General features: G+C 34.0%; 1 protein-coding gene across 3 annotated transcripts; it reads left to right on the top strand.

Moving 5' to 3' along the window:
* The first annotated feature begins 135 nt into the window (after positions 1-135).
* LOC117316532 (uncharacterized protein C8orf34-like) lies at positions 136-26,861 on the top strand. 3 transcript variants are annotated; one of them, XM_033871166.1, is made up of 19 exons: positions 136-271; positions 1,309-1,404; positions 2,071-2,116; positions 3,306-3,374; positions 3,818-3,910; positions 6,850-7,016; positions 7,993-8,132; positions 9,749-9,894; positions 11,074-11,141; positions 11,889-11,935; positions 17,052-17,092; positions 18,657-18,719; positions 19,190-19,269; positions 19,910-19,943; positions 20,248-20,323; positions 21,232-21,337; positions 22,406-22,517; positions 23,801-23,830; positions 24,831-26,861. In XM_033871166.1, exons 1-19 carry the CDS (start codon positions 209-211, stop codon positions 24,836-24,838), a joined length of 1,485 nt encoding a protein of 494 aa, XP_033727057.1. In that variant the 5' UTR covers positions 136-208; the 3' UTR covers positions 24,839-26,861. The 3 variants fall into 3 exon arrangements, with proteins under 3 accessions (XP_033727057.1, XP_033727058.1, XP_033727059.1); XM_033871167.1 differs by lacking the exon at positions 17,052-17,092 and adding an exon at positions 13,541-13,554; XM_033871168.1 differs by lacking the exons at positions 136-271; positions 1,309-1,404; positions 2,071-2,116; positions 3,306-3,374 and adding an exon at positions 5,228-5,462.
* The last annotated feature ends 1,012 nt before the right edge of the window (positions 26,862-27,873 follow it).

Genomic DNA, 27,873 nt, shown 5'->3' with positions numbered 1-27,873 from the left:
GCAGACAAATCGGAATATCGTTTCATTATTATCATATTATTCCATAAACGAAAAACTCTGGTTCGATCAGTCCAACCGTTTACGCTGGCACCTCTGGGTTGCCAATCGAACGCATCCGAACATTCTTAATAGGTGGCGCTAATTATGTATTTCCGGCCCGCTGGATTCCAAAACAAGTTTTTCCTAGCAGGTTGACAGATCCAGAAGCATGGGCACACCGCAGAAAATGCAACATTACATGGAGAGACATCGCCTTAGCTCACTTTTTGAGGTTATTTTCATTAGATTTATGTGTATTAAGATTTTAGCAATCCTGTTTACAGGAATATGTGCGGAAAGAAAAATGCCAACAAGTCGGCATGTTTTGACTTGCATTTGTTTACAAAATATCTCGTACTTTTAAGTACTAACTCTGACAAATGTTGTAAATACACTGATATTGATGTATAATGAAGATGTGGGGTACTTCTGAATGAAGTTTCTATTCCCAGACGAATACTTTTATATGTAAGCAAATCAATAGTTCCAGGCTCCAAATTAAATTAAACCTGTACTGTAATGAAGTAGAGCAAGGCCCGGCCTAGTCCGAATTTTCTGATGAATTACTTCGTAGATTAACATCAGAACCCTACAGATTAATTTCGCACAGCACGTAAATTTGCACACCTGACTTTTTTTTTTTTGCCTTTCTCCTCCAAGTGGTTGAGGACTGTGCTTTTTTGTTTATATTTTGACTAATGTCAAACTTTAGTGGAACTTTGCCATTTTAAATACCTCATTAATTAGTTTAAGTTCGTTTTGAAAACAAAATTTAACTGATGCGTATGGCAATCTGTTTTAACATTAAATCCCATTTCCTTTTAAGGGGATATTTTTTTCACTTAAGTGAAATAAAACATAATGCAAATAAATGTTAACTTCCCTTAAAAAACAAAAAGAATTTCACTTTTTAAAAGTGAAAAAAATAAGTGCAGACATAATGCAAAATACTTGTCCTTAAGGGAAATTCTTTTCATCTTAAGGTAAATAAAACTGATATATTCTTACTGCTACTCTGTCCTCCTATCCACCCCTATTGTATAATGGAATGAACCCTCCCCTTAAGCTTGGACCTGTCTCCAAACCAGTTTTATACCACATTTGTATATCCACAACCATAAATTGAAGATACTTTTTCTTTTTTTGTCATCATGAAAGTAAATTAAATATATATATATATCGTACATTAAACTTTATCATATGGGTCGTAACTAATAATGAAAAATTGCAATAGAACAGAAATATTGATGATGCTTGGTTTTTTTTCAGGACCTAATGAATAAAGTTCTACATGACCAACCAGATAAACCGCTTATCTACATTATAAAAGTCTTGTACAAAAAGGCAGGGATGGATATACCTACAGTAAGTTATAATTAAATTTGTTTACAGTAAAACTTTTGAATAACATGATATTTTGTCTCGTGTCGAATGAGAGAGTTTTCTGTGGGAGAAAACTTTCAATAATATGAGCCTCCCACTGAGGACGTGAGAGGTGGCAACCCTGATATATTTAAAGATGAGCCAAATTCAGGATTTTAAATTAACACTTCACAATTAGCAGAAATATGTATCAATCCTGTTAATCTTAAGAAATTTTTGCTTTATTATACTGATTTTCAAAGTGGTTCAAAATTTTGCTTTAGAATTATCAAAAATCAATATTTACCAATAGTCAATTGATTTGATATTCAAGATATGTTATTGTTTCTTGTTGAATATAATGATATATAATGTCCAAGGTTCTTTAAGGCATTAGAATAACCAATGAAACAAATAACAGTTAATTATCAATGAGATATGTGCATTCAATGATCAATTATGAAACTGATTCTCAGAACCAGTGCTGTGTTTGTATTTTATATTGTTTTAAATCTACCAAGAGTGAAATTTTTCACCATTGAAAGATATCAAAGTTTCGTTTTTGTATTTTTTCGTAAAATAAGAAATATTTGGTTCCATTGTTATTAATTCCTTATATTTTACTGTTAATGTAATCTATTTATAAAAACATACTTTCTTTTGTTTCAGGATTTGAAACTGGCTGGGGTCAGAAGAAGTTCTCCAGAAAGAATAAGTATGTAATTCATAACTTTTTGTATATATCACATAAGGGCTGTTCCAAAATTGTCTATGTAGGAGGGGTTGGAGGTGTTTTTTTTCAAACATTGTTACAATCCCATCAAATATTAAAACATTATTATTTAATATAACGACGGAATACATTTAATATTTCATATACTAGGAAATGGGGCTTTGCCCCCACTACCCATAAAATGTAAATCAATTTAAGGATAAGGAATACAGTATTAGAAAATAGGGTGTTACCACCACCACCCATCAAATTTGCCGCACACTTCTCCCACACAGGTAATTCTGGAATAGCCCTAAAGATAAACAGTGATCATATCTGCCAAAAAATTCAAATATTATCAGTTTACCTGAAAATCTGTAACCTCAAAATTCAATTCTGTTTAGAATTTAGCTACTAGCTAGTCAAGCAGGAATTTTTTTTTCTTCGATTTTAGCTTTGAATTTACTAAAGATTATAGAGGAAGGATCTTTTATATCTATGGTTGACATATAATTCCTTGAAAATGGCAGAAGCAATTTTTGTACGCACAAAAATATAGGGTTATTCATTGCTCTTGCCCAGGTTTTAAGATAGCTGTTTCATATAACCAAGTACATGTACATGTACATATCTGTTTTACAAATCCCTTGTTTCTATTAGCGGTAAGGCCAAAATAGCCAATGGCAAAATTAATAAATAAAGACTGAAAATGAATGAATGAATGAATGAATGAATGAATGAAAATGATTTTGGAAGTTGCATAATTTTACAATTTAAATGAAAATAGTAAAAACACAATGCTATTTGATCATTTCACACACTATTCTTTACATATTGTATTTTTTATGTTTTCATGATTACCAGTAATAAATATCACTTTCACTTCCCTAGACTAACTATTCCTCTTGTCTGCAAATTTGAATGCATTAAGGTCATATGTCCACATACATGTACATCTAATTAAAGATAATGATCTATTGTAAGTATACAGTCAGTAATATAGTAAAACTGAAAATATACAACATATGTTTATGTCATTAAATTGTCAAATTGCTATGTTGTAAATTCTCAATGTTTGCACATTTGTTGTACATGTAGATATATAGGTGGTTATATGTTTGCTTCTTTATTCTTAGTATGTACATCATAGATATCATATGATATTATACATTATTATACAATTTCCTAATAGTCCAACGTAGCAAAAGTCCAGAAATGACAAGGAAAGCAGCAACTCAAGCTTGGGCTTCAAAATCTGTGGGTATGTATTATAATTGTATATTCTGTGCCAAACTCAGACTTTCAAATCTGTGGGTACATTTGTAGGTATATAGTATACAATGTATATATTTAGTGTCAAATATTTGTGTACATGTCTGGACGTCAAAATTTGTGGTTTAAAGTACATGTATAGTATATTTTGTATCTAATACTCTGGGCTTCAAAATTCTGTAAGTAAATAAATAATTTCGAGTACACATACAGATGTAAAAACTATCAATAATTCCAAAAGATTTTAATCTTATGTAAGAATCTGGGTAAAAAATTCATGTGATAATTTGTTTGTAACCAATTCATGTGAGAATCTGTGTGTCAGCAATTCATATCAGAAATTGTCTGTAATCAAACTGTGTGAAAATCCATCTGTTTGTGAATCATGTATTTAAATAAAGTTTTAAAATTATATTTCTTCTCTCTCTACAGATGTATCTAATAGAGCATATGAGAGGCCTTGGCAGGCACATAGCAAAAAACTTAAAGCCAAGGAGGTAGAGCATGAGGAGCCTATAAAACCTGGTAAGATTTACTGGGTGATAGGACTGGGAGGATACGAATGGACAGTAGGAAGATATGAGGTTCTCGTATCAATAAAAACAGTAAAATATTGTGATAGCATTTTTAATTAAGGCATCATATTTTCATGGAGGCAAGATATGAGGTCTTATTTTGACAGATGACCTTGAGATATTGGATTCTATTTTGATAGAGGTCGAATATGAGATCTTATTTTGATAGAGGTTGGATATGGGGTTCTATTTTGATAGAGCTAAGGTTGGACATGAAATCTGATTTTCATATAGGTTGAATATGAAGTCATATTTTGGTAGAGCGAGGTAGGATATGGGATCTTATTTTTATAAAGTTCAGATGTAGGACCTTATTTTGATAGACCTGGTGATATTTGTGATTTTATGTGGAACCAGATATAATTTACTGATGGTACCTTATTTTGCTATGAGTGCTTTAAGTGTTTTCTCTATATGGAATAAGACTTTTTTATAAGTTCTAAGGAAAGTCTTCATATGTATGAGAAAATAAGTGATCTGATTTACAATTAATGAATAACAGATACAATAGTTTATTCTCTGTTTTCCTGTGTGTCAGAAGTAAAATATTGACTAGTGCTGAGATATGATAGCACTAAATTATACTAATACCGTATTTGACCTAATAAGGGTGCAGGGCACGGGTAATTGACAGTGGGGGCGCCCTTATTAAGATTAGTTATTCTGAAGTTTTATGAAACAGACTATACCTTATAGCAGAATACCCAAGGCTGTGGAAACGGTAAAATATTCAGTCATAAAAATATTCCAGATGAAGATATCTATTCATTATCATATATTAAGCATCTGTAGGAATAGACAAAATGTGGCAAAAAACTTGTGTTCCAGTTACTTAATTTGTTGAAAAAAATTGAACACATAAAGTAGCAAAACATTTCACATGAATTATTACTTTTGAACACCATTTTGACACTCAGTCAAAGATTTATTTCCTTGAAAAAAGGTAGGGGAGGTCCGAGCCCTTATTAGGGCAGGTGCCCTTATTAGGTCAAATACGATAGTTTGAATACATTAATATCTACAGATTTCTACTCCCACATATATGAATTGTCTACAGGAAAATTGATGTGCATATTCAACAGTTGAGTTTATATTAAATCATTAAAAGAATATTGCAGTTCAGTAAATATGCCAACATATGTTATATCATTGTCCTGTATAAAGGTTTGGCCCTTAATTTTGATTCAGTGGTTATGTGTACGTCCCCTTAGTTTATTGCGGGATAACTACTATAAATGGTGTACATTGAAAGAGATGTTCCTTACAGCTGGTAAACATGTACCAAAATATCTACTGTCCGATTCAAACCTTCGACCACATTCAACACAAAGCTGCCGACCTCAGTCACAGAATCTCCGCTCTCCATCTACAACTCTTCGCCCTCAGTCGGCGAACCTTCGACCTCAATCTTCTCCAAGGTCCCCCTCGAGCTCCTCCCCAGGTCGTGGTGCGGAGTTGTCTCCCCTTGATGATGTTTTGTTGGTTACTTCCTATTAGCCCAGGTTACATTTATCAATATCAGCATGGCTCTGTATGCTTATCATGTATGGTGAAGGATGGCTTTATCTCCCCTCTCTCCTACTGGTGCAACCGTCAGCAAAATATCCCTGTGGATGTTACTGTGAATCTAGATTTGCATGCAGACAAGTGAGGTTAGGATAACTCCGTAGAGATACAGAACAAATGGATACCCGAGGTATCTAGTCTGATCCCTACCTGGTACACTGTCCATTTCAACATTTGTATCATGGAATGTTCTCTTTACACTGCATGATCCAATTTACAGAATAGTGATGTAGGGTTTAGATTTGTCGTGTTTTTATCCAAACATATGTCATAAGTGTTACATGCATTATATACTAATTCATTAACAGCTGGCTTCTTGTAATTTATAGCATGTAACACACTACAGACTATTTACATTTAGTCATTCACAAGATATGAAAGTTATATTCAGTTGTAAAAAAAAGTACACTTTATCAGGATATGCAGGTCACAATTTATTTATCGCCTTTGTATTAAAATCATGGTGGTGAATGTTGGTATACCAAATTCCATATAGATTGTGAAGGGCTAAATTAACACTAAGCTGATATACATGTATTTAGACTGGTGAAGGACATGTTAGATATTTAACAGGACATAATTAACCAATATATTATTTTGCCCAAACAGCAGACATACTGCTATAGTCTACATAGATGTATAATACAATACAGGTATATATGTTATATTCATGTATGGTATTAGTACTCACCGCATGGAAACTCACAAATGTAACATTTCATTACCCCATGTTATGTGACCGATCCAAGCTTTTACTGGCCTGACAGTTTGTCTATGATCATGAGTTGATTATCTTTCCAAATAGCATTATGATTTATTAGAGAAAATTTACAGCATGCCAATTTATACAAAATGTACATAAAATTGGATTATGTGAGGTATTTTAACAGAGTTTGTACATTTAGGGTATACACTGTATGGAAATGTTAGGTTTTGTGAAGTTGTTGTTCAAATTCCCACTCATAGCTTGAACATTTAAGCTTGTCAAGTCTACCAATTCGGGATGGAAACCCTGGGGACAGTGTCAAATTTGCCAAAGAGTTATTTATTAAGGAACTTCAGAATTTATAAATAATTGTTACAAAATTGTAATTCATATTATATACTTTCAAAATTTTCGATAGAATTAGAAACAGCTACATGTTATTGCAATCTATCTTAATTACTTATGATTCACATGATATTGATGAGGTGATCTTTTTTCTTCATATTGATACAAATATACAAAAGCCTTAGAATTAGTTACAGTTATCAGACATTAATGGTTAACATCAACAAAGATTATATAATTAAAAGTTGTCATTTTTTCTGATTTGTTCACAGGGAGAAAACAGAAGCCTCCTGGATGGAACTCGGATAACAAAGTTGGATTTTCCGCATTTGATGATTTGTTTGAGGAAACACCGGGGAAGTCTGGTAGTTCCAAACAAAAAAAGAAAACTGATCCTTCTCCGACAGACCTCGGAAAAGCTTGGGCTACAACTGGATTGGTAAGTATGATTTGGTACCTTTTTGTTTTATTTTAATATGGTATAACATAACAGACATTATGTAATGTAATTGTTTAGAGAAGGAGCTGTTACAGTAAGACACAGCCTTTTTTAGCGATAACAATGAGTTATAAGGAATGAAATTGTCATTGTTAGCTAACCAGGAATTCACTGTCCAATCAGAGTGGAGAAAACTGACATGTGACTAATTTATTGACACCTTACTATGTTCAGTTCATGTCAGCCAAATAGAGTTTAGTACAGTAAAAAATGCCGAATGCATTGTCCAATCATGATCAGAATGCAGAAAACTGACCTGTGACTATTTGGCACCTTTCAATATGCAGTTCATGTCAGCCAAATAGAGTTTAGTACAGTTAAAAATGCTGAATGCATTGTCCAATCATGATCAGAATGCAGAAAACTGACCTGTGACTATTTGGCACCTTTCAATATTCAACTCATATCAGCCAAATAGAGTTTAGTACAGTAAAGAATGCCGAATGCGTTGTCCAATCAGAGTGGAGAAAACTGACATGTGACTAATTGGCATCTATTGATATACAACTCAGGTGAATAGAGGTTAATACAGTTATATAATGATTGACATATGTATCAACATTTTCAGTTATCTGAACTCTTGCTTGTTTGGAAAGATGTTTATCTTTTACATCAACCGCAATAGAAAACTGTATTTGCAAGCTTTCAAAACCACACCTTTTCTTTGTCGAGCAAAGAGTAGTAGAAATGAATAAGCCTGGATAATTATTCATTATTTGGCAATGAGGCAAATGTGCGATGTCAGCTGTCAAATAGTCAGGATGCAGTTTTGTCCAAACAGCATGCAGACAGTCTGAGGGATGAATGATGTTTCATCCCATTGCAGAATATTGAAACACTGAAATAATCTACTGCATTTGATTCAAGTTTAAACACCTCAAAGTTTTATTGTGTATAAAAACATTATCTTCTGTAGGATGACGATAATGTACAGTATCACTCCAGCAACTACAGAGGGCCACGAACACATAGGAATGACGGCGATGATCCACTAGCCGGGGAAATAATGAATGAAAAGGGGCCAAGTACCACTGAAGGAACAGTGAAGATCGCCAGGTACAATATGTAATTTGTTTTGCTAAAATTGGGTTGTGGTGAACCAGATCTGATTCATAGTTGAACATCATAGACGTAGATGTATATTAAATATGTTGAATTAAGGTCATACATGTACATATCAAATGTAGTTGAATGTGTTTTTGTAACACCAGCACTTTTTCTCACTGGTTTGGGAAAAGGCCTTTTTGTCTCATTTCCGGAAGGAAATTGGTGAATTGGGAAAGATTTTTTCAGGAGTAAACTGCAAATTTTGGGAATTTGGCCTAAATATGAAATAATTTCAATTGGGAATGGGGCCCATTAACGACCCCAAAAAGCCCCTAGAAAAAGGCCTGAACACTCTCCAAGCTCTTCCTCATTTTCTAGACTTCATTTAGGTGTAGAGAGGTAAAGGATATGTTTTACATTCAATGCCATCCATACATACTGAAAAGCATATGTACAAGACATCTCATTATCCCACAAAAATACACTTTTACAGATTTAATTCATATTTACAAAATGCTGTACAACATGAAGTTTTTGTGGGTACTGTGTACCTGGTATGTTCTTCCATGATTTCAAGCTATTAACATATCTTTATTGTACAAGTTTTTAGGCTTCCCATATTAACAAGTAGAAGTCCAGTATTTTAACTAAAGTTGTCTATTTTGTGTTGTCTTAACAACAATGAAACTGCCAGTGTTAATGAATTCATGTTTGACATGACAGAAGTGGAAATTTTATACAAAACTGGACACCTGATAAATGTTATTTCTGATAAATGTTACACAAATTCTACACTTGATAAATGTTACACAAATTCTACACTTGATAAATGTTACACAAATTCTACACCTGATAAATGTTACACAAATTCTACACCTGATAAATGTTACACAAATTCTACACCTGATAAATGTTACACAAATTCTACACCTGATAAATGTTACACAAATTCTACACCTGATAAATTTTACACAAATTCCACCCTGATTAGATTTAATGTATATGGTCATGATCATCAGTCATGATCAATCAGAGCGAACCTTTGTATTCACATCGTTAAAACTTGCTGATTTTTCAATCGAAGCGGAGATAGGTAAATTGGTTGTTTTGCTGTATTTCTGAAATTTTCAGACTAGTTTTTGAGAAAATACTCACTTGACGCTAGCTTTTCATGCACAGACTCTCTCACGTGGAGTAACGTCACAAAGAGATGACATCATTACTGATTCCTGCACTTTTTGTCACTATTAATTTTTCGGTGTTTTTAACTTTGTTTTTCAGTTTATGAAATGCAATAAAAAGAAAATTGAATGGTTTCCCCATTAAATATAACATACATTTCACTCGTATGACAAAACATTTCGATATTATCCACTCGTGCTTCGAACTAGTGAAAATATATATATTCTGTCATACTCGTGAAATATATATTATATTAAACGGGAAACCATTCAATATCCTCTATATATTTAGTAAAAGGAAAGCTAGAAAAATGGGGCTTTACCTTCACCACCCTTTAAATCTAACACAAGTGCCTCCTACCTCTCCACACAGATAATTCTAGAATAGCCTGAGGTAAGTTGTCTAGTTGTACTTGTATAGAGGCTGGTTTGTGTATGTTTCAGTAATAGTCGTGTAAGAGGCCGTCGTATTGATGCCAAGTCACATCGGAAGGAACTAGAACAAATGATCACTGAATCTAAAGACGACTCTGGCTACGGAGAGGAGACGGAAATGGACGGAGAACAGGATGACGCCATTGAATTATTAGGTAATTAAGTTGTGGTTATTTTCCAAGCTGCAGCAGGTCAATAACGAAAATCTGTAATTATTGCAAGCAGGTCTTGTTCTGATTAAATTGAGGAAATTAAATTACCAGTAAATATATAAGAAATTGTTATTCCATGAGTACTTGGAGGTAAATCCATGTATTGGGCAATAATAATAATTGCATTGTATATTGCGTAATGCTTTTTTCTACCACAATACGCCATGTTAATCAACTCTCAGACCATCAGTTAATCATTACAGCTGTTGATTAACAATCTGTTTATACCACGCGTGGTATAAACTCTGTACGCATTTTGATTGGCTAACACGGTGAACTTTGACCCAAGCTGCAATTGTTATTGACGTCATCAATAATCTAATGACGTCACATCTCCGGGTCCCGGATGTCACCGGTACACTTTATTTGCATATGCGAAATTATACTTGGCCACGTTTCCCTTTGATTCAAGCCGATATTATTGTGGTAGAAACAGGTCACACGACTCGAAATTGTTGGATATGGAATTTATTTCCCACTCGTAAGTTATTTTTTAAAAGTTGCAAAAAACACTCGCTAAAGCTCGTGTCTTTTGTAACTTTTAAAAAATAACTTACTCGTGTGAAATAAATTCCATATCCAACAACCACTCGTGGTGTAACCTCTATATAATAACCAGGAATTTTTTCCTTGTCAATATATGCAGTAGATACTGTATAAGGCTTTATATTACCTTGGCCAGGGTGGAGAATTTCTAAATTATTAGTGCCCAGTCGTTCTAAAGGTGATAATCGCAGTTAACAACAATTTAAACATCTTGATAAAATCGTTTCTGATAAAACTAACTTGAAAAAATATAATGAGACTATAACACTAGTCAGTCTTTTCCTACTTGCCTATATTTAGGAATACACACACTAGGGATTTAAAGTAAGGGTGAAATGAGATTTTTATCAATAAACTGATTAATTAAGCTAATCACCCTTTGAACAACTGTGCCCTGTTCATAAAAGAACTACAGTTCAAATGCTCAAAAATACTCAATACATCAGAATTCTACAAGACTTGCTTTTTAAAACAATTGTTTGAAGACCTGCATTTCCTTTCAGTACAAAACTGTATAGGACAAGTCGTAAAACCTCTCCCTTCCTCCTATATTAATTTTGTGTGTTTTTTTTCCAGAGGATGGCGAAGAACTGCGCAAAGAAGGTGCTCGCCATGTATCCAAGACAGGGTACAAACTTAGTCGTGTAAGTTCTACAGTACTTTATACAAAGTACAATATTACAACTGTATTTTAGATTTTAAAAATCTGTACAAAATATTTAGGATTATGGTCTACTGGTCTACCCTGGTTTCATCTACATTCCTTAACTTAAGGAAATTCTTTAACTTTAAATTTTTTTTCCATACCAGTAGGAAAGCATTATTGGATTTCAGGAAAAAATCCATATCAAGGAAATGTTTTAAAATTCTATAATGCTTTTCAATGGAGGATTTTAATCTCCTTAAGTTAAGGAAGCTATGTTAATGAAATAGGGATAGCTATCTAACAGATAAACACAAACAACTAATTGAAAACAGCAATTTTAGATATAAACAAGTGACAATTTCTGTTTGTGTTTCTGAGATAAAAATCTTTCCAAATCACATTTATATACCAAACTTGTAGACTCGCCCCTGTCTCTAATATATAAAAATTATCAATAAAATCCAGCTTTATAATTTGAGTTTCTAGCATACCTGTATGTCTGATTCTAGGATTCAGACTAGGGGAGATAATCTAACATATGAGAAAACTTAGGGCTACTTGGTGTCCATTCTAACTAAACTAATGAATCTCATTCAAAACAAGGTACGATAATATCGAAAGATTATATTTTAGATTGGAGGAAGTCACTCACTTCATTGTCAAATTAGGTCACAACTGTTTTTAGAAAATCACTCACAAATGTACATGTATTTCAAATAAAGATATTTTAATTTTCCGATTTCAGATCATGAAGGAACGTCAGCAAGAAGCCAATGTCAAACTAAATATTAAGTGAGTATTTTTTTTCCTCTGTTATTTTTAGCAGAATATGGCTCATTGTGGAAATAAGAAAATTATGTGGCATGAAGAATTATTTTTATTTTTTTTTTTTTTGTTCTATTCATTAAAATATTTGATAATTTCTGATCAATGCTATTTCAGATACTGTACAAATGTATATGGGTTGGATTGGCCATGAATAGTAAGAAACATGTAATGTAAAAGTTCTTATTTTCCTGGGTTATATTTTCTGGTATCTGGTCGAGAATTGAATGAAATTGCCAAAAATAGAAAGGTAAAACTTGCATAGATAAAATTATACAGGCAGTCAGTTTACAATCTGGGCAAATAGACTTGTAGTTAATTAGCAGTTTGAACACAGAAGATCTGTGCCAGAAAGCACTGGTGTATACATTGTACATATGTATATCTACAAATTAAAGAATACACCAAAGTACGGTACATTGTGTTCGATTTGTAATTCTGAATTTTCTACAGTACTTACTCTCACTGTGTAAACTCTCACTGTGTAAACTCTCACTGTGTAAACTCTCACTGTGTAAACTCTCACTGCGAAGACAATACACTCCACGTCAGATGTTATGACATCATTAAGTATGAAATGCTATTTTTGTAAGCTTTTGGTACAACAAAGAAAACTTAACCCATACGAACATATAAATAACAGTATATGATGTAATACATGACATTGCAGGTAAAAAAAAAAGACATTTTGATAGAGAATGCCTCAGAGAGAAAAGAATGACATTTTGATAGAGAATGCCTCAGAGAGAAAAAAATGACATTTTGATAGAGAATGCCTCAGCGAGAAAAAAATGACATTTTGATAGAGAATGCCTCAGCGAGAAAAAAATGACATTTTGATAGAGAATGCCTCAGAGAGAAAACAATGACATTTTGATAGAGAATGCTTCAGAGAGAAAACAATGATATTTTGATAGAGAATGCTTCAGAGAGAAAACAATGACATTTTGATAGAGAATGCTTCAGAGAGAAAACAATGACATTTTGATAGAGAATGCTTCAGAGAGAAAACAATGACATTTTGATAGAGAATGCCTCAGAGAGAAAACAATGACATTTTGATAGAGAATGCTTCAGAGAGAAAACAATGATATTTTGATAGAGAATGCCTCAGAGAGAAAACAATGACATTTTGATAGAGAATGCCTCAGAGAGAAAACAATGATATTTTGATAGAGAATGCCTCAGAGAGAAAACAATGACATTTTGATAGAGAATGCCTCAGAGAGAAAACAATGACATTTTGATAGAGAATGCCTCAGAGAGAAAAAAATGACATTTTGATAGAGAATGCCTCAGAGAGAAAACAATGACATTTTGATAGAGAATGCCTCAGCGAGAAAAAAATGACAACAAAGAGGTGGCTTTGCTGATTCCAGAAAATTGCCTCATCCTAAATTCTCATATACATGTATTCATTTCTGAAATAGCATTGAAAAATAATTGTGCTCTTCTTGATATATAATTTATTTTCTTCTAAATCATTAAAGAACAAAAATGTGTAGAAAAATATTAACTAAAAGTTTGATATAAAATTATTTGATGTTTTTAGTAATTGTTGTTATGTATCAGGTTTTCCAATACTGGTGAGTGACTAAATGCAATGATATCGATATACTCTTTGTTTCTGTATTTTTTGTTTCTCTGTCACTAACTGTGTTCACAGCAACTTCAATTAATGTCTTGTTCCCAGGTTTATTTTATTTATTTTAACCAGCAACACACTTTTATTTATTTTTGTTTAATTTCATAAATTTGATTTGAATTTTCAAGTTATATATGATAACATGAAGAAGTTTAGATTGTTTTTATCCATTAATCAGCTGAAATTTGTATTTAAAAAAAAATTGGAAATTAAAATGACATTTTTTTTATTTTTTTTTTAAAGAAAGGCACAGTGTTGAATTTACATGTTATTGATAGAATTATTGATAATACATGTATTTAAGTTAAAAGGATTTCATTAAATACCCTGGAAATTCAACTCTGAAAAAATCTTTAAGAGTGTATTTGCACTAATGGCTGTCGTGATTGTTATTTAGTTGTCCTCATCATTTATATCATTAATTCTGAAATCGTACTGAATTTATACACTGTCTTCGTGGTTAATATTTTATGATACTGAAGTTTTGCAGCTAAGACTGGAAAAAATAGGACAGACTTTAAATTTCCAGTTATTAAAAGATATCTCGCTAACAATGTTACCGGACCATAAACCCACCAAACGAACAAAAAAATAAAATGACGATTCACCATTTATATGATAAAGTTCTACAGTTACTAGATTTATGCCCACAGCTGGTAGTTTTCGTCATACTAGCTAGTACATTTTTAGATATTATGAAAATGTAGGTAAAACTATAATATCAAATGCTTGATTTTTTTCCAAATTTTTCCAGGTTATTAGCTCACCTGGACCGAAGGTCCGGTGAGCTTATGTCATGGCGCAGCGTCCGTCGTCCGTCGTCCGTCCGTCCGTCCGTCCGTCCGTCAACATTTGCTTCAAATCGCTACTAGTCAAAAAGTTCATATTGGATTTTGACCAAATTTGGCCAGAAACATCCTTGGCAGAAGGGGAACAGATTTTGCATAAATGGTGACTCCGACCCCCGAGGGGCCAAAGGGGCGGGGCCCAATAGGGGAAATAGGGGTAATTCCTTTAAATCGCTACTAGTCATAAAGTTATGAATGGATTTGAACCCAATTTGGTCAGAAACATCCTTGGGGGAAGGGGAACAGATTTTGCATAAATGGTAGCTCTGACCCCGGAGGGGCCAAAGGGGCGGGGCCCAATAGGGGAAATAGTGGTAATTCCTTTAAATCGCTACTTGTCATAAAGTTATGAATGGATTTGAACCCAATTTGGTCAGAAACATCCTTGGGGGAAGGGGAACAGATTTTGCATAAATGGTAGCTCTGACCCCGGAGGGGCCAAAAGGGCAGGGCCCAATAGGGGAAATAGGGGTTATTCCTTTAAATCGCTACTAGTCATAAAGTTATGAATGGATTTGAGCCCAATTTGGTCAGAAACATCCTTTGGGGAAGGGGAACAGATTTTGCATAAATGGTAGCTCTGACCACGGAGGGGCCAAAGGGGCGGGGCCCAATAGGGGAAATAGAGGTAATTCCTTTAAATCGCTACTTGTCATAAAGTTATGAATGGATTTGAACCCAATTTGGTCAGAAACATCCTTGGGGGAAGGGGAACAGATTTTGCATAAATGGTGACTCTGACCCCAAAGGGGCCAAAGGGGCGGGGCCCAATAGGGGAAATAGTGGTAATTCTTTTAAATCGCTACTAGTCATAAAGTTATGAATGGATTTGAACCCAATTTGGTCAGAAACATCCTAGGGGGAAGAAGAACAGATTTTGCATAAATGGTGACTCTGACCCCAAAGGGTGCAAAGGGGCGGGGCCCAAAAGGGGAAATAGAGGTAATTCCTTTAAATTACTACTAGTCATACAGATTTGAATGGATTTGAATCCAATTTGGTCAGAAACATCCTTGGGGGAAGGGGAACAGATTTCGCATAAATGGTGACTCCGACCCCCGAGGGGCCAAAGGGGCGGGGCCCAATAGGTGAAATAGAGGTAATTCCTTTGAATCGCTACTAGTCATAAAGATTTGAATGGATTTGAACCCAAGTTGGTCAGAAACATCCTTGGGGGAAAGGGAACAGATTTTGCATAAATGGTGACTCTGACTCAAAAGGGGCCAAAAGGGTGGTCCCAATAGGGGAAATAGAGGTAATTCCTTTAAATTACTACTAGTCATACAGATTTGAATGGATTTGAACCCAATTTGGTCAGAAACATCCTTGGGGGAAGGGGAACAGATTTTGCATAAATGGTGACTCTGACCCCCGAGGGGCCAAAAGGGCGGGGCCCAAAAGGGGAAATAGAGGTAATTCCTTTAAATCGCTACTAGTCATAAAGTTATGAATGGATTTGAACCCAAGTTGGTCAGAAACATCCTTGGGGGAAGGGGAACAGATTTTGCATAAATGGTGACTCTGACCCCCGAGGGGCCAAAGGGGCGGGGCCCAATAGGTGAAATAGAGGTAATTCCTTTAAATCGCTACTAGTCATAAAGTTATGAATGGATTTGAACCCAATTTGGTCAGAAACATCCTTGGGGGAAGGGGAACAGATTTTGCATAAATGGTGACTCTGACCCCCCGAGGGGCCAAAGGAGCGGGGCCCAATAGGTGAAATAGAGGTAATTCCTTTGAATCGCTACTTGTCATAAAGTGATGAATGCATGTTCTAAAAGCAATTCTTGAGGTCTTTCAGACCTTAGAGAGTCTGGACTAAATTAATCTGAAAGCAGTTCGAATTACCACACTATAACCATATATAGCATTGTTAGAGATTAACAAATAGAACAAAGTGAATATGAACATTATTTTGACATTTGGCCTAATCCAACCAGGTGAGCGATGCAGGCCCCATGGGCCTCTTGTAAGTGTTTAAAATAAAGAAATATTTTTGGAACTACATCTATATCTTATGTTACTCGGATCTTCATTAGATAACCTTTTGTTCAGTGTTAGAAAAGCACCTGTTCAGTTAGTCACCAGGTAATGCTACCCAAATCACAACTAATCTAATTACTAAACATTCATTGGACATATTAATAGCTGCAGGAATTGTAGTCCTTTTGATAAAACAATTATGGTTTTAGTATTTTGTGGGTGACCATGTAGCTGTGGTATAAAGACTGTTAAAACTTCAGCGATTTATCTACAAATGCACCTGTGTTGATGTTCGTCTTTACTTTTCAAAAAAAATGAAAAATGAAAAATATCCCTTTGGTATTGTATCCTTAGATTTGTACAAATACCAAGTTTACAGTTTTATACATATGCAAGCTATATGTATATTGCAAAATTAATTGTATAAAGCTGTCAAAAAAATGTCAAAAATCTAATTAATTTAAATTGTTTGGAAAATGAGCTATGATTCCCAGTTTCTGCAGCTAGACCAATCATGACCTTTGATATTTGACCTTATGGCATGCACAAAGGTTAATTGACCTCTGACCTCTACTGACCTTTGGTTTGCTATCTGTGTATATTTCAGTCTGTACACTGGGCCTCAGCCCGCAGACAGCTTTGTAGCAGGTATGTAGTTCAGTTGCTCTCACTTTTCTCCTTGTTTAAAATTATTTAGAATTTTTGATGTTCTAGCCCTGGTTTCTTCAATGCTCCTTAACTTAAGATTTCTATAGGAAAAATAATTGAAAATTAGTAGTGCTGTTGTACAGAAATATTGTTTTTGTGTTTGTTACTACATGTATATATAGCTTTTGTATTTATTGATTTTGGTTATTTCGCTTATCCGTTTCCAACCAAAATAAGATTTGAAATTCTACACATATTGTTCCTGATTTTGTCTTGGCTATTAAGAAAGTATGTGATCTTCACTTCCTGCTAGATATGTAGGATTCATTTTTATATCGCAAAAAAAAAAATATGCTGAATAGTTGATTAATAAAGTCTGCAAGCTGAGCTAGTTGGTAAATTATCTAGGTAGTTCAAAATTTTCTTAACGGCCCATCAACAATGTGAAAGTCATCTGGGGCTAAACAATGGTGCAAGCTACTCGTTACGTGTTCACAGTACTACAATAGAGAATCCTGAATTTCTTGCTGATATGTATTGTGTGATATTAATTGCACTTGATTAATATTTTCACCATTAACTGTTTTCATGATAATCAATTTTGTGAAAAATAAATTTTGAACCCTAGGAAAAAATATTGTTAAAGTATTGTGATACTTTGTGTATAATCAATTTTCATGTACTGTAGTATCTATAGCTCAGTTCCAATTCTTAAACAATTGTTATAGTAAATAAACAGATGATGTAACATGTATAAAATTATGATTTATTTAGGGAGTACAAATTACAATCAGATTTGGTTTGAATATTCCTTTCTTAGTCCTGAAGAGGTGCTTATTTTTCTTTAAAAAGTATTAGCCATCATTTGAACTCTTAACACAGCATATTGTAAACAAGCATGGCATTTCCCTAAGTACTATGGCCAAGTATTGTTATTGTTTTTTGCATCATTTTGAATTATGAAAATGCAGGACTTCATGCATTGTCTTAAACTTAAGACGAATCATTTTACTTTTGATTTCTTCGATTTATGAAATCAAAAGAATTGTATGAAACAGGGCCCATCAAATTCTTGTTTTATGTTTGGTTTAGTTTGATTACGGATCATATGAATTTTTATCAATTATAGGTATAAATGTATGGAAATATAAGTTTAAACATAAATTAATAAGGAAAACATGATGTTCAAAACAATGTTCATAGGAAATCTGTATGGCCACCGTGCATGGTCTCAAACTTAAAATGTTTAACTTTCTTTCAAATATTAAACTAAAAGAAGGGTATGATGCAGGGCTATCAAAGTTTTGTTTTGTATGGCTTAGTATAATTATTCATAATATGAACACATAATAACTATAATAAGTAAAATTGCAAAATTAGTAATAAAAAAAACAATCAGAGCTTCCCAAGACTTACTTTACATAACTGACACCTGGAACCTACATCACTATATAGAAATTAATACTCCAATGATCAATATTTCTATATAAACTCAAAATAAAGACAATTGGTATGTATAAGTAATTGTTCTTAATTGTTTTTTAATTATTTATTTATTTTTTAGACACACTTTATGAAGATAATAAGGAACGATATTATGACTCAGACGATGAACGACCTCCTACAGGTAAGGTCTTACCATGAAGCTCATTTGCATATTCTCCTTGGAGACTTCTACTGCTTTTTCAACTCTACGTTCTAACACAGACCTAGAAAATATCTTATTTCTGTAGTGGTAGAGAGACCAAAAACTGTACCACTTTTGGAAAGTTAACTTCCCATTAATTAAGGATATACATTGTATAGAGAATCCAACAACTAGGCAACATGTTAGAAGTATATCCGTCATGAAAAATATTGAGATATTTTGTCATAGAGAAATACAATGTATGGATATACGTTGCTAAATGGAAAACCATAAATTATCCTCTATATGTAAATATTAGCGACCTATAGCGGCATTGAATTAGGATTGTTGACAATTTGTACATATAATTACAATTACTTAATTATACCAGTAATGTTGTATTGATTTTAACAGTGATGTATTATGGTATTTTATGGTATTACAATGTATGATTGCTGTATTTGTTGTAGGTATGTCAGGGTATCGTGACTCACCTGGTGATAGTGATGTCGACGACGAATTTGAAAGTGTTTCCCAAGTCACTGGCCCTGTAAGTGTTCATTAGCTGAGAGAAAACAACGATGAAAGTGGATACTTTATAACTAGTATTCTAGTTCAGCGAAATGTTGGTTTTAAAATTTGATATACATATATTGAGAGATTTCAAATGATGTTGAAGAAATGCTCAACATAGGACATTGAAATACCGGCAGTGAAAGCAATAAAATGAACAAAAAGCCCCACAAAAACTAAAGTCAGAGTAAAGATCACTAATATGCCTTCCTTGGGTTTTGTTGAAAATATTGTCTCATTTTCTATAGAAAATTTTTCAATCTAATGAAATTAAAACTGAATATTTGTATATAAATATTGTTTCAGTAATAAATATTCTGTAAAATATACTGTGTTTTAGAGATGGGGTATACTTCAAAGTGTTTCTTTGAATGTATAAACATCATATAAAAAAAAAATAAACTTCAAACTTGTTAGTTGTTAGTATCATATAGTGTTGTATAAAATACTTCTACTTCAAAAATACTGCTTTATCCCAAAGTTGGAAATTTGACCCATAAATAGAACAGCTTTCGTTAAATGTACTGATGTTGTATTAAAAATTGAAATTAATATGGGGTTCACAGTATTTTTCTTTGAATATATGTATTAAGACATTTTTTTGTTTTTGCTTCCAGAGAAGACCGGTGTGGAATGTAGTGGATTCTGATGGTAAGAACCTATGCTATGCTAGTTATTAATGGATTTTAGTGAGATCAAGGGGGGGGGGGGGGGGGGGGGTGTATTTTATATTGAGAGGCAGCTTGCATGGATACCATTTATGCTTGTATTTAAAAGCATCCACAATCCGTCCCCCCCCCCCCCCCCCAAAAAAACACACAGAGAGCATCCATATATTTTTTGCCTACATTGTAGCTACGCCACAGACTTTCATTTCTTAAATGTTAGTCCAGTGTATTTGCGGAAATAAAACATATTTGGTGAAGTATGAACTTTAATTCTTTTTGTTTTCTAGGTGAATCTTTTATCCCCAAAGCATCTAAAACTCTGCCAGAGCCGTCCCGTTCAAAGTCATCAAAATCCGCAGACAGGTAATGTTTCATAGAAATATACATGCTACACCGTCGACAGCATGTACACTTCTTGTCACAAAAATGCATGAAATATACCTGTATACTGTATATAGATATATATCACAATAACACAAGCAAATAAAAAATAATAACATTTTATGTACTGTAACAGCGTCATTAAATGGATGTCCATTAAAATGTGAAAAAGACAAAGAACCAATGATGAATCAAAGTTTCCCACATTTTGAAGCAGTTTATATGAAAATGGATAATGATTTGTTTGAAAAAAAAAAAAAAAAAAATGCTCTGATCTGTTTTTTCACTAATAAAATGATAAGAATTAACTTCCTCATCTTTTTTTTTTTTTTACAAAAAATTGTCATGAGAACTACATAATTAATTCTATTTAGCTTTATAGATGAAACTTACATGTATACAAAGTGTACCAATGATAAGCAGAGCATGACAGAATTTCTTTATTATTTATTCACCATTATATTTAAAAGATAAAGAGAATCTCAAACTTTTGGAGCATATGGTAATTGTGTAAAGTGTCTAGCTTTCAATATTGTATATACAAAAACATAACAAGTAGTCTTTATTTAAGCTGATCATAATTGCTTAATTGGAGCCATAACACCTTGAAGGATTAAAGGGTATGGATATATACAGATTAAATTAATTTTAACTTTTGCTGTGCTGTCATGGTTACACCATAAGAACTAAACACAGTAAGGGAATTTTAACACAAATTCAACAAAAAAAAAGAAAAGATCTGTGATCTGTCAACAATAAACTCCCTGATTAAATTGGTGATTTGTCAACAATATATTCTCTGATTTTCTCTGATTAAATTGGTGATTTGTCAACAAAAGATTCCCTTATTTTATCTTTAATACAAAAAACTTGTCCCTTGTTATCTTCAGATTTACATCATCTGTACCTTCCAAAGCCTATGCTTCTCAGTCAATGGAAAGTGCCGACTCCTTCTTACAGGCAGGCAAAACTTGGACCCCAGGAAGGGAAAGGGAGGTAAACACTTATTGCACTAATATAATGCATACTTAATAAGTTCACCTGCTGAAAGAGTGAGTAGCTTAAGCCACATAACATCTGTCTGCCAACATTTCATTTAAAAGTCTACTGTTCTATTGTTCTGAAACAGTGGGCTTTTTTTTCAAAATTTGAAAGGGTGGCCGAGTGGTTAAGGTGTCCTGACACTTTATCACTAGCCCTCCACCTCTGGGTTGCGAGTTCAAAACCTACGTGGGGCAGTTGCCAGGTACTGACCGTAGGCCGGTACTTTTTCTCTGGGTACTCCGTCTTTCCTCCACCTTCAAAACCTGGTACGTCCTTAAATGACCCTGGCTGTTAATAGGACGTTAAACAAAAACAAACCAAACCAAAACCAAAAGGTAACTGAATATTTTATATTAACAGTTGTAACCTTCATCCTGTGGGACAGAGGGGTAGGCCCCAAATGCAAAGGATCTTTAAAAGTCTTCCCTTCCAGAATGGATAAACAGATTTTAGTTCTAATACCTTATTATTTCCCCATCTGTCTACTTCACCATTTTCAGGCAATAATGTAAGTTCTGATGGACCAATCAAACTCAATAATGTAAGTTCAGATGGACCAATCAAACTCAATAATGTAAGTTCAGATGGACCAATCAAACTCAATAATGTAAGTTCTGATGGACCAATCAAACTCAATAATGTAAGTTCAGATGGACCAATCAAACTCAAACTTCACACACTGCTTTCTTACAGAGAATGATTACTCCTAATTATTTTCAATATGTCATCAATACATACCAAGGAAGTCAAGAAATGGTTCAGTCTTTTTGTCACTGTGGCATACTTTGGCAAGACACTTTACCCAAATTGCTCTAGATGACATGACACTGGCCTCTGGTATGTTCAGTGAGGTAGCCACCAGTTACTACAAGAGACTTAACCTTAGAATTACCCAGGCTGTTCATGGGGTGACAGACCTTACAAACACAGTCTCCACCAACAGGTTAGAAACAGTGTTTAACTGGAGCTCAGTTCTGATTGCCTGTGTTTATATTAATCCCAACCGCTGTCTATTTTTAGAAGGATGCTGGACCGGACAGTGTTGTAGGGGGTTCAATTAAATCTGATCGAGGAGGCTGGGCTCTCCCCAAGTACGAGTCTGATGCTAGTATACTGGACTGGTCTACAACAGGTAAATGGATCAACAACATGTGATAAACTCTATTAGTGTCCTACCGGTGAAACTAGAGGGAATATAGGTGTCCTCTCTGTCTGTCTGTCTGTCTGTCTGTCTGTCCGTCCGTTTGTCAGTCTGTCCACTCAGTTTTTCACACTTTTCTCAGCCATGCTTTAGGTATGTTGTTGAAAGTCAATACATATGTAACTTCAGTATGAGTAGCTACAGTTCAAGTTTGAGTTTCAGGATATTTGGGTCAAGGTCACTGTTACTATTTTTAGCGGGGGCTGGTAGCAGACATGTATGCTTTAGCAATACCCAGCATGCTTGTTAGATTTATGGAATATGATCTAAAAATCGAAATACAGTAAGAAAGTTGGAAACATTTGCTTAAAAGGCAAATTAAATCAGAAATACTGTACATTGTATCTGCATTAAAGTACCATGTTTTCTCTTTAGATATATTCTCATGTTACTTCATTATGGCTATTGTATACCATACTTTGGGATATTTTTGCATCGCCAAAATTTGGCGTTTTTTGCTCAAAATAGGGTGGTTAAATATTGGTGCCTCAAATTTTGGCGTTTACCATCATATGTGTTAAATTTTGGCACTTACCTGTAGTTATGTAATTGATGTTTGTTCATTACGCTACGAAAGTCTTTTGTGTTTCGTCTCACCTGGTTGCACAGGAAAACAGTCTTTGCTTTGTACAGTTAATCGATCGATCGAGACGCGACTTGTCCTTGAACACAGCTAATACAACAATCAATATGAAAACGATGTGAATGAATTTTATGACACATTTAGATGAAAACATAGCTTTATTGACACATTTTTATCAAAAAAAAGTCCAACACACATCAACACAGATCGCGGAAGCTTGTAATGAGTATGTTGTAAATAAACGGAAAGACATTTGCTGTTATCCGGATATTGTTCTGACTCTTTTTTTCGTGAAATTTTGGTGTGTTTAATTTTGGTTCATTCACCCCAGGCACCAAACAAATAAAATTATAACCACATCCAAAATACCTCAAAGTAGGGTATTTAGTACAGGGGTTTATGTTAAAATAATCAATACTGTTCATGTAAGGGAAATCATATCTTGATTTAAAATGTTTAGAATTATGAGGGCAAAACTATACTACCACGTGTATTTATTTATGAACTGTTTAGAAATACATTGTAAATTACATAGAAGATAGTTATATGTTTAAGTCTCAGGTGACCATTAAGGTCTATGGGCCTCTTGTTTTAATTCATAATGAAAACATTTTTTTGAAATTATTTTCAGGAAAATCTGTCGAAAGAGGTAAACCTAGAGGTGAGTGTAAAGTATGACATTATATGTGTACTGTACCGGCCCCTATAAGTACAGTACCAACCATTTTTGTGCTAATTAAAACATATAAAATGTTGTTTAACCTCACTGATCTCTAACTATAATCTTCAGTCTATTGACCAAATACTAGATTATTTTGCTACATCTGTACATACAGTGTTTACAGAGAGGATAATGCCAATCTAATTTTAAATAGATTGAGTGCAGGTCCCTATATTTTGAAATTATTCAAAGCGATGTTGCAGAAAAGTCTCTAGCAGCAACTATCATGAATGGTACGGTAATGGATAAGCCCTCTGCTTTACAGTGTACAGTATAATTTCCTGTATATTGCCTATATGATTTAAAACATTAAAAAAATGCCTTCTGCTGGGGCTACCTGACAAAATGTTTTCCAAAAAACATGTACAAATGCAGGCTATATGATACTTGTCAAATCCAGTTACCTTTTTATGTTTCACTGGTGACTGTAAGGTGCCGACATTGCTATTTAAGGCCGAAATATGAATGGTATATTTACCTGTGTGTGGACACATCAAGTAAAAACAACTCACTATTATATCTAGAAATACATTTATTAACACTGTTCAGTTGTCAAGACAATACAGGTCACAACTGTGAGAGCTTAACACACTCAGCAAACTTGTACTTAATTACCTAGTAGATAACCAGAGTACAGTACATTACACCATGGCGGGCTATCTAAAGATTTTGAATTAAAAAAACATTATTTTGGCTTGTGCGGGCAACACACAGGAAGTCATGGTATAAGTAATCAGAAGGTTCTGGGTCCAAATTCCAATATTATTTAAAAGACACTAGATATATTTTGTATCATATTTAACTATTAGGGGCTATGTTCACTTTTGGGGGTGAACTCTTGATTTGCTGCAGTAAAAGGGACATTACTCTAAGTTAGAAAAAAATAGAACTCTTCTTTGTTGGGGATTGGTTTGCTAATTTTCGTTTTTTCCGTTTTCAGCTTACTGATGAATCTACACTTACTATCAGGGAGAGTCTGTGCTGTTGAGGAACCTATTAATGCTGTTAGGAGATGACATAATGCCATTTTCTATTTATTGGAGGAATCTCGCTAATGACTTGTGAAAATCTGCTGTCTATTTGAGAAACATTACTAAAGGAGTTCAGCCTACTTTTCTACATCTAGGACCTTTTTATATGCTGTGATCAATTTCTGAAAAAAAAGTAATTAAGTGCAATTTAAGTTTATCATAAACATATGAATGAGAAAAACTTTCACAACACCAAACATTGAAAGTGCTATGTGTTCTACATAAATTATTCTTGTTCTATATAAACAAAATTCAATATTTATTGGAATTGGTGTTAGATACAATGCAAGTTGAAATTAAAAGTGTTGTGAGGAGGGAGACTTGTACCTGTCAACCCGTACACAGACTTGACACCAGTGGCTTCATTCCTGGAAGGATTGTGATCAAACTTCACACAATTACAAAGGACATTTATATCTGGGACAGATTCGAGTTCAGAGTTGTTTGGTTAAGGTCATGTTCGGTGTTACAATTTTTAGAAATTTCTTGTCTGTGGTCTAGGGGGCGGGGAGGGGGGGCTGATAGGAGGCAGGTATGTCAAGTGTGTCAAGAAGTTTAAACAAAAGTGGTTGAATTTCTCTCTATGGAGTAAAATGATCACAATTTTGTGTAAGTTGTACAATATACACTCACAGTTAATCCCCTGCAAGTTACAGAAATACTTGCGCCTAGTTTCTTAAATTGAAGCTTTACATTAAATTTTTTAAGTAACATTTTGCCAAGGGTATACCCAATATTTAATTTATCTTTAAGGTTTGAAGGGAGTGAGTTTGATATTTGTTTTATGGTCCTCACTTTCTTATGAGAATATGAGAGTTATGAACTTTATAATGCTTCTAAATTGTTTTTTTATGATATCATCAGATTTATTTGAAATGCATTCTTAGGCAGCAAAATGTTTACTGTATATGTGGTTATTGCCTGATGATTTCCAACATTAAACCGTCCATTTTTCATTGCAAGTAATATGCCATAATTACTTCAAATATCCTATGCAATGAAAGTAGTTTATCTTCTAAATGTTGTAATGCTAGAATGGAACTTGTACAATCTATATCGTAGAGACTTGGCCCGAATTCCCAACCCACGGTCCATATATGTATATTTGTTTGAACTTGATACATTGTAGTTTAAATTAGAAAAAAATAGTTTCTACATAATGTCCTCCCTCACCAGTTGTAAATTAAGTCATGGTAGCTATATAGAATTCTCTTATTTTCAGGAAAGTTTTATCATTAATGCAGTGCTTCTCAACAATTTTCTGTTTTGGGGCATTAGTACAGATATTCAGAAATTAAAAGTCACACTTATTGATAGGAGTCAAGCAGTTTCCCTATTGACCTGTGATATAATTATGTTGTTTTAGACTTTTATTATCCTCAATACTCCTTGGTACTCCAGGGGTTACGATTACTTTCAAACTCTGTACCTCTGGAACATGTTATGGCATGGTCATAGTAAAATAGCTGGCTCGGTCACTGCCACCTGGATATAACAAAATGGTTAGTTTGATCCTTTGCTGTAAATCAACGAATCTTGGGTCACCAAACCTTTGAACGGATTTAAATGTGTGGATGTCACTCTTTTGTGATCTTAAAAATAATTCCACCATCTTAGCGATTGGTCATGTATTTTTTTCCTTATGCCAATCAAATAGCTAGTGATGTCCCTTCCATTTTGCCACAACATATTCCAGGAGTGGATAAAGTGAAAATGAATATAACCCTTGTGGTATCAAGGATGAGAATTTGTTTACTTGTTAAGATCATGATGTTTAATCTCTGTATATACAAGTGTAAATGTACTGGTACAAATGTTATCTGTTAAGATATTTTACTTACAAAATAGTGTAGATGTTTATCTTTAGGCTACATATTGCTATCATACCACTGCATTGTGGTATGGCAAGTGTAGGACAATAAATACTTCAATAATAGTCATGTTGTTGTTCCTGCTGCTTCTGTTGCTGTCTTTGTTGCCACATGCGTGAATGTTTTTAGAATTATGTGCACGACTGTTTTTTTTTTTGTGAGCAGCCTTCCTCGATAATTATGTCTGTGTTAATTTTTTTCTGAATTGGCTGTTTCAGTATTTTAAAAATTAGAAACTTTCACCCATGTTGTTGGTGTCATCTACTGGACATATATAATCTAAATATTTCAATGTGAATACCCATCAGCAATGTATTCAGACTTTGTAGGATACTGTATACATGAAAAGAGTTGTACTAAAGACACAACATGTAACTGTTACCCCCATTTAATACAAATTGAGAGTTTAGATATGATAGAGCTAAAAATGAACTTCATCATACAGGTGTTTCCTTCTAAGACTTGTCAGTGATGCTAATTTAGCCAAGGGAAATTGACTTTACTTGAAATTTAAGGATTTAAAGATGTCCTCATAAATCCAGTAACGCATTTTTGTTTGAAAAATTAAACTTAAGGAATTTTCTGATTTAAGAAATGTTGATGAACCCAAATGTGGCAAGATCATCACCAGTGATGCGGAACCAGATCCGACTGGGTGGAGCACTTTGAAGAAACTCTATCAACAACAGGAGTTCCAGATATCCCTGCAGCTTTGGAGCAGCTCCGGGTGAACACAAGCACACCAACAATGATGGAGACTACCATGGTCATAAAACAGCAGCTTATTTCCCTCCCACAAAACAAATCGGAACAAGAGCAGGTTCCAACAGAATGGAAGTTAGACTACTCAGTGAAACCTCCCAAATAAGGTGACCTATCTCAGTACAAAAACTGGCAAGGAATCATGCTGCTGTCCATAACCAAAGAAGTCCTGACCAGAGTCATCTTTGTCAAGATCAAATTAAGATACGCTGACAAGAGGCTCATATCAGAGCAAGCATATCTTGGAGGGAAAAGTTTATGCAAAGATAGCATCGCCACCCTTTTGATAACAATTGACCTGACTACCCGGCTACCTCGT

The sequence above is a fragment of the Pecten maximus genome, chromosome 18, assembly GCF_902652985.1.
Source record: "Pecten maximus chromosome 18, xPecMax1.1, whole genome shotgun sequence".
Classification (NCBI taxonomy): domain Eukaryota; kingdom Metazoa; phylum Mollusca; class Bivalvia; order Pectinida; family Pectinidae; genus Pecten; species Pecten maximus.
This window is presented reverse-complemented; position numbering and strand designations above follow the sequence as displayed.

Coding starts and splice junctions, on each gene's coding strand:
- LOC117316532 (XM_033871166.1), top strand. CDS start 209: ATGGGCACACCGCAGAAAATGCAACATTACATGGAGAGACATCGCCTT. Junction 7,017..7,992: donor CTTGGGCTACAACTGGATTG/GTAAGTATGATT, acceptor TATCTTCTGTAG/GATGACGATAATGTACAGTA. Junction 21,338..22,405: donor CCCCAGGAAGGGAAAGGGAG/GTAAACACTTAT, acceptor GTCTATTTTTAG/AAGGATGCTGGACCGGACAG.